Below are 8262 nucleotides of genomic sequence, written 5' to 3' on the forward strand. Positions count from 1 at the left end.
ATGTGGAAAATAATGAAGGAGATAGAATTTGAATTTTATAATGTATTACCTTGGAAGACAATGAACATATATAATTTGTTAAGTGTTGAGATTATATGTTAGGGGCCTGGGTCGTGGTTGTCATGTGTTAAGGGTGGAGGTTGTCATTGCTAACAGTTGAGGTTGTCATGTATTAATGGTCTCAGTCGTAGTTGTCATGTTATAAGGGTCAAGGTTGTCATGTATTAAAGGTCTAAGTTGTCACGTGTTAAGAGTTGTAGGGCCCATCGTTGGATATGTGTTCAATCCACTATGACCATTGGATTTAGAATTTAATTTAATGTCATGGCAAAAGAATGAGTTACATCAAAAAATTCTATGACCCCCAAGAAGTTTTCAATGGTAGGCTTTCAATCTTACTGCTTTCTGTGGTGTGGTCTACTTGCACCTGATCTTTTAAAATGGATGGACTATGTGGATAAAATACATACATCATAGTGGGCCCCATAGGACCATCCATCTCTAGCTAGGTCCTGCTACCATCGCGTTCACACGGATTTCAAACAAAAGTCTAAATTTGCACGGAGTTCTTGCCACCAGAAGCTATATTGGGCCCATCGTGATGTTTGTGGGAAATCCACTCCATTCAGATGTTTTGAAAGATCATGTTAAGACATGAGACAAAAAATTAGACATATTTGAGACTACTCAAGTGGGCCACACAATTGAAAAAGGTGGAAAGGGGTTGACTACTATTCAAACCATTCTAGGCTCCACTGTGATATTTATATGTAATCCAAACTATTCATAAAGTGACCCAAATGCTCATAAAGTCCTTACCACAAGGATGAACTGAAAGAATAAAAATATTAGCATGATTCAAAGCTTCTGCAGCTCCATGAATGTTTCAACCATGGGTGTATTTTCTATTGTGTGGCTCACTTGAGCTTTGGATCTACCTTATTTTTGGGATCATGTTATAAAATGATTTGGAAAAATATGTGAATGATGTAGATTTCTCACAAACACAATAGTAGGCCCCACGATGGTTACCCCATCCAAATCCCTCTCGCCATCATGCACTGGAATCAACACAAAAGGTAATTGAGGGCAATTTCATCACAAACTTTAAAAAAAAAGTGCCAGGGGCCTAGTTAGGGTATTTGTTTAAACCTTTCAATTTTTTTGAGTGTTTGACAATATCACAATGCTACTTTAGTCAAAATCCCTAAAATGATCCAAGGAATAAAGTTTGGACATATCCTAACACCCCTTAGCATTAAAACAAGAGCTTTGCTTCACCCACACACACTTGTGAGTGTTCTCAAGCACATGCCATTGTATATGCCAGCATGACCCATAACTATAAGATTGAATCCATGCATCAAGATAGTCCCGCTGTTAGATGTGCTGGCCCAACGATCAGGTACGTCCACTAATCAGATGAGCCAGTTTGAGAAACAAATGTATGCCTATAGAGAACTTGGCTAAAATTTTGTAAGCTACACCTTACATCATTAGCCCGCTTGAGTATTACTCGATCACCCTATTTTTGGACTGGAACATCTTTAAAGTTTGATACACCTAATGGATTATTTGGATATTGCACATGTTTGCCGTGTGGGCATATATGGTAGTGTGTAGATGGAATCCCTTGTACATGCGTTGAGAAAACCTCATGAAAATTGAAACAAAATAAAAGAATGGATCATTGAATCTAAGCAGAGGTTTGCTAGAACATATTTGTATACACTCATTCAAAACGAGAAAAAACTACTTTTCAAACTACAATTTGGTTTTAATAAAACTATCTCTTATACTTAGAAATCATTGAAAATTCAAATGGGTCGAACAAGGAGCATCTTTGGTATGTCCTAGGTGCAACTGATGGGCCAGATTGACAAATTTAGGGACCTGACTAATTCGATCCTAGAAAACTTGACTAGACCCTTGGAAACCCTGACCATGCATCTCTCTGATAAAACTGCTTTTGATCAGCTCGATAAGCATTAGAAAACTCAAATGGATTAAGTGAAAAGAGTCCCTGAAACATCACGAAAACACTCACCGGATCGAATCGGCCAACACTAAATTTAATGAAGATCAGGTCACGATCGCTCGTCCAGATTTAAGAACCTTAAGAAATTCTTTGTATGTAACAACTGGTGTATAAAAAAGGGCAAAATAAACTCTCCCCATCCAAGGACCACTCTCCTTGCTATTTAATCTTCCACAGATAACACAAAGTTTAGGGGCAAAGATCACGTTTCTAGGTTATGTCGAGATTGAGATTCGTACAATTGTTCTTGTGTGCAAAGTAGCAGTAATGTTACATAATGCAAACTTCAGGTTACATGATGACTAGACATACGATCTCTGGTCAATGTGATATATAATTCATTGAAAATGTGGTCAAATGATCTTCCCAACAAACCTACATTTGTTCCGACTGAGTTGTAATGAAGAAGACTTGGCTCATTCACTATATTTAATTTTAGATATATATAAAATCGGTTCGAGAAGAGCCGAGTCAAACTCAGTCGAGTTCCAATCGATCTTCAAGTCGAGTCAGACTTGGCCTAGCTCGAGCTCGACTAAAAAATATTTCGAACAAAATAAAATAGGCTTGGCTCGGCCCAAACCCATCTTCGATTCGAGAGAGAGAGAGAGAGAGAGAGAGAGAGAGAGAGAGAGAGAGCTTGTACGGCTGGCTTTTCTAAATTTCAAAAAATTCAAGAAAATTCTAACTAATGCTGACATGCTTCCCTATATAAGAGACCAAAAAATTCATTAAAGAAGTCGTTGAAGTCAAGGCTAGACTTGAAATCTTGGATATCCGTCTCTCTCTCTCTCTCTCTCTTTTTCTTTTTTCTTTTTTTAAATGGAAAAAATGTATTTGGTCTTTGACTTTTCTTCTCACTCTTCAATTTAACTTGCATTCTATTTAATACATTTCAAGCATATCAGCAACACAGACTCACTTTCTTTTCTTTTATTATATAATCCTCTCTCGTACCTAGATTTTCTTTTTTATTTTATTTGCTTACTTGGAGTCTTAAATTTTGTGAAGTTTGTTGTCTTCATTCCTATGAAATTAAGCTAGGTGCTACTTATTTTTCTTCTGCCTATCTCAGGGTCTTAAACCCTATGAAGTAAGGGTTATGTACTATCTACTTTATTTGCTTGCTCTTAATCTTAAATTTTGTGAATAAGGGTTAGATGTAGTAATATTGAAATTCTACTGAATTTTCTAAAAATTGTTAAATCTTGTAAAATAAAAACTGCACGTGGTGTGAATGAAATAGAGTGTTTAATCCTTTCATTTTCTATCATCTAGGCCTTTACCTAAAATCTACATTCACAATCACAGTAGTCACTTGAGTTTGTAGTCAGCCATAGATTTTAAACTTTATTTTATTAGTGGCAATTCCCAGTAAAACATATTTTTTAGTGGGAGTAAATACCACACTCCAAGTGCACCATCATAGTAAGAAAAAGTTGAGAAAGTGTGGGCACCGCTGGAAAGAAGGTGTTCACAATATCCCACCCAAATGCAATAAGATATGTTAGGACTAGCAGTTAGATTTTGGATTCTTACAGTAACTGAAACCATTCATATGACAGGTTCCCTGTGGGTTTGGATTAAATAAAATAAAATAAAAAAAACCTCGTAGAATGAATATTTCAACCCTTCCGAAATAATCCAATTGAGAGCATATATATCGTCTATCAATCATATAAAGTAAGAAAAATAGTATAAACGGTTTAGATCATTGGAAGATGGCCCAGATTCAAAGCCTAAGGCCCCACGTATCTTATCGCGACACATCATGATGTGTTATAGCAAATCTAATCTAAACAATGCATTGCCAAGCTTTCTGTATTACATGGAATTTATTCAATCTTTCTTGGGTAATTAAGCAATTTTATTAAGTAAAACAACAATTAAGTTACATTGATAATGATAATCAACAATTACCCAAACAAAGAACTGAATGTAATTAACATTTGGAATTCCCATATATAAAAGTGTTTAACATCTAAACAGGAGAGATTTTGTAATTCTTACAAAATAAATCTTGCCAAATGTCGTCCACCTCTTCCAAGAAGGCAATACACATTGCTTATTACATGATTTCTTAAACAATAACAATTATCAGAAGAAGAAGAAGAAATTAAAGAAAAAGGATTGAACGGCGTTTGTTACAGTAAGCTGCCGGTGAATGGCACTCCTGATGAAGGTATCCAATTATCCCCCAACAGGAAGTTCGAAACGGTGAAGTTGCTGGCATCTGAGGCGTTGATCACATGATACCCAGGCCAAGGTACTCTACTGCCAGTCCCCGATCCAGGCCCGCTGTTGTTGTACTCTGCGTAGTATAGAGTACTTAGTGCGAAGTCGCCGGACCACGGTAGCCAACCAGTAGGATCTATTAAGCCGTCGAGGAATGATTGTATGTATACCGTCCTTGAATACTCCTTCCATGGTCTCCCAAGATATGTTTTAGTAGAACCACCGCTCGATGCTAGTTCGGCAGCTGCGATAACCTTACAGTTATGGATTGAAATACCTGTATTTTGGTTTGGGTCAGTTCGACCTTGGGCTGTGACCACATTGGTCTGGCCCTGCATCGGTAGCCTCGGGTAGATGTTGCAATTTTGAAAGAGTACTGCGGCGTTTCCGAAGATAAAATCGACAGTCCCGTAGATATCGCAATTTCTGTAGAATTGCCTGAGGGAATGAGTATATAAGGTGTCTTGGTAAGCCTCAAAACTGCAACTGTAGAACACCGAAAGGTCCGCCCCATTTCGGAGGGCCACTGCCTGGTGCTTGACAGCGCCGGCGGTGTTGCGGATTGTTATGTTTATGGCTACGAATCCTTGTCCAACCACAGCTGGAAAATGAAAAATTGCAGAAGTTAGGTTTAAAACGTTCATGCATGTAGGTACAATGTCACAAGTGTAAAAGACCCATTGGAATTCTGCAGTTATACGTTGTTACGTATAAGGGTGGCAATGGGTCGGGTAATCTCCTGTGAACCTTGGGCCGGGCATGGGCCTTACATAATCAATTTTTGGGTTGGGCTTTGGGCTCAAGTCATTTTAGCCCGACCCGTCCGAACTAACTTTGTATGTGAACATGTTTTATTTTACAAATATGCCATTCTAATCCTCAGGCAATCCATCTATCTGAACATAGACCATCGGTTTCATTCCTCTAAAATCTCTATTTTTTGTGCATGGCCCACTTGATCAACGGATAGATTACAAACAATCAAGTGGCAAATACGAACTTTATCAATCATGGGCCCAATCAATTTTTTGGGCATGGACTTGGACCTGCTGTGCTAGGTCCATGCCGGGCTTGGTCTGGGGTAGGGCCTCGGGTCCTAAATGTCAGGCCAGACCCATTGTCACATGTGATTAAGCTATGTAATAAGATCTTTACTAAGTCCACATGCAGATACACAATCCAAGCTAGCACTTGTGGAAGACATCTGGTCCATCCATCAGGTGGGTCCCAGTGTGGATGACCTGGCTCAACAAGAAGAGTCAGCTCATTCTACACATGTACAAAAGCAATCACTAAACCAAGGACGGTTTAAAGAATGCCAAACATTTACTCTGTGGCCCAGATGATCATTTGACTATCCTATTTTTGGGCCACAAATTTACAAATTGGGCCACCTGATGCACGGCTCTGATGTTCTTTCAGAGTGGTGAATGTGGAAAGTTGGAAATGGATAAATGAAGCTTACCCAAGGTAGCCGAATTGAAAGTAGTCGATCCATCAACAACGCTCCTATTTCCTGTAATCACAGTCTGGTTGATTCCATCTCCTATCATCATCAAGTTCTTCTTCGTCTTATTTACAGAGACGTACTCTTCATACACTCCACCTTTGATATAAATCAGAAAGTACCCATCACTGATATCAGTATTGCTAGGAGCAGCAGCAACAGCATCGTTGATGGTAGTGAAGTTCCCACTTCCATCTTTACTAACAGTGACAATATCTCTAACCAAGACAGTATCCGTCCCCGTCTGGAGAAGCTTCCGTCCGCTCCTCGACTCAAAGAGCTGGCGGTTTGTCTCGGACATTCTCAAAGGCAACCGCCCATCTCGTGGAATTTCAATCTCAGAGAACATGAGCTTCCTCCCCGACTGCTGCCTCCCTCTCTTCTTAGTACGTCCCCATGCACGTGTGAATAACGCAAGAGAAACGCTAAAAAGCCGAGTGCTGTTAGAGAGCGGAGTAGCGAGATTATTTCTGATACTCCAAGCTGACGAAGTCGCTTGAAGGCCATCTAAGCATGTCTGCTGATTAGTAAGAATCGCACTTAGTAATGCCTCCACATAGCCCGTCTGCTTATCAAGAAGACTATTACCAGAATCAAGTGCTGCTGCAGCATTCACCAAGAAATCTGCATTGAGTTCAGATAGTAGCTGGCAATCTTCAAGTGCTTGAATGGCTGTATTTGTTAAAGATGACCGGCGTTTGAGATATCCATCAACCAAGGCAGAAAACTTCCTTGCTGTTGAAAGTGAGCGACGGACGCAGAAGCGGCCATAGTCAAAGAGGTTGGAGGATCCATTGGATGGGAGGATGGATTTGCAGAAGTTGGGGTCGTGTGTTGCATTGCATGCAGTGCTTGGGACGACTGGGACTGACGGAGCTATGTCAGCTAGAGATTGAGAGAAAGAGAGGAAGAAGAGGAGAGACAAGATGGAGAGAGATGAAATGGTAATGGAAGCCATGGTTTTAGATTGAAGAATAGAAGCTTGGTTTGGGTTTGTTTTTATAAGGTGGTGAGGGGTTCTTACCCTTTTCGTGCTATTCACAATATGAATATTAAAGAATTATCTATTGGGGTAATTGCATGGAGACCTTCCCATGCACATAGTTGCATTTGGACGTATAACACAATTATATCATTAATCTGGACCATCCATTTGGCCTAATTTACATTTATTAAATTCCTTGAAAAAAATCCTACTGATCAGACGACTAAAAGTGTCTGATCTTTGGAATGAAAAAATAGACGGATGAAACATTGGTATAGGTCCTATAATATATGTTTAGGACCATCCATTTTATTTTATTTTCTTAAATTAGTGATTTAACAGTTGGATGGATCTAATGGACGGTTCAGATGGGTGATTTGAGAGCCAAAGTATCCACGTGGACATAGGCTTCTAGATAATCTGTCATGTATATGTAAACTATATATTCCGTTTTTATTGAAAGTCAACTTGTATGACTTTTGAAAGCGCGTAGATTTAACTCCGTGTTGCAAATTGCGACTGGGAGAGAGAGCCAAGCGGAGTTTTATTCTCTAATAAATAATAATATTATATTATCAAAACCTTTTTTGGTTTTTTTTAATCTATACCTACTTCGATTGTGTTGAAAAATGCTCATGGCAGTGGACGCGGATTAGATACTGACATGTTGAGTTGCCAGTCGGCTATGAAGTGACGTCACCAAGTTCTGTGGGCCCCACTATGATGTATGTGTTGTATCCACACCGTCCATCCATTTTGAGATATCATTTTAGGGCATGAGCCAAAGAATGAGGTAGATAAAAATCTGTAGTGGAACCCATCACAGAAAACAGTGGGGAGAGTGATTCCCACTGTTGAAACTATCCTAAGGCCCACCATAATGTTTATTTGAAATCCAACCTGTTCAAAAGTTAAAAAAGACATGAAATAAGGGAAAACACAAATATCAGCTTGATCTAAAACTTTTGTGGCCTTTAGAAGTTTTTAACGGTGGCATCACTCTCCCCACTGTTTTCGTGCTGGGGTCCACTGGAGCTTTGGATTTAACTCATTCTTTGGATATTGCCCTCGAATGATCTCTCCAAATGGATGCATGGAAGGTGTGGATACAAAACATACATCATGTGGGGCCACAAAACTTGGTGACGTCACTTCAGTAGCGAGTCTCCCTACTCAACCTGTTAGTAATTAACTAGTTTTTCGGGCATTGATGGAATGCAGTACCCACCGTTGGATGTATGCTAGACCTGGCATCCATTCATCAGTTAGCGAGTGGGACCTAGTTCACAGATAATTAAGCCCATATCCCACTGTTGGATGCATGATAGACCTGGCATCCATTCATTTAGCAAGTGGGGCCTAGTTCACGGATAAGCCTACGTGGAAATCATTAAAAAAAATAAAATTATAACTATACTAAATTTCCTGCATCATTAATCCTAATTCAATTCCCATTAAAAAATAATATTTATATTCATGTATGGAAATACCCAAAAT

At 39.2% G+C, this 8262-nt stretch overlaps 1 protein-coding gene across 1 annotated transcript; it reads right to left on the reverse strand.

The window, feature by feature from the left end:
* Nucleotides 1-3978: 3978 nt before the first annotated feature.
* Nucleotides 3979-6761, reverse strand: LOC131225683 (pectinesterase-like). Its single transcript, XM_058221257.1, has 2 exons — nucleotides 5739-6761; nucleotides 3979-4874 (listed from the first exon to the last, which is right to left on the reverse strand). The coding sequence occupies exons 1-2, from the start codon at nucleotides 6736-6738 to the stop codon at nucleotides 4183-4185; spliced, it is 1692 nt and encodes a 563-aa protein (XP_058077240.1). The 5' UTR covers nucleotides 6739-6761; the 3' UTR covers nucleotides 3979-4182.
* Between the last annotated feature and the right edge of the window lie 1501 nt (nucleotides 6762-8262).

This window comes from Magnolia sinica, chromosome 14 (genome assembly GCF_029962835.1).
Source record: "Magnolia sinica isolate HGM2019 chromosome 14, MsV1, whole genome shotgun sequence".
Classification (NCBI taxonomy): domain Eukaryota; kingdom Viridiplantae; phylum Streptophyta; class Magnoliopsida; order Magnoliales; family Magnoliaceae; genus Magnolia; species Magnolia sinica.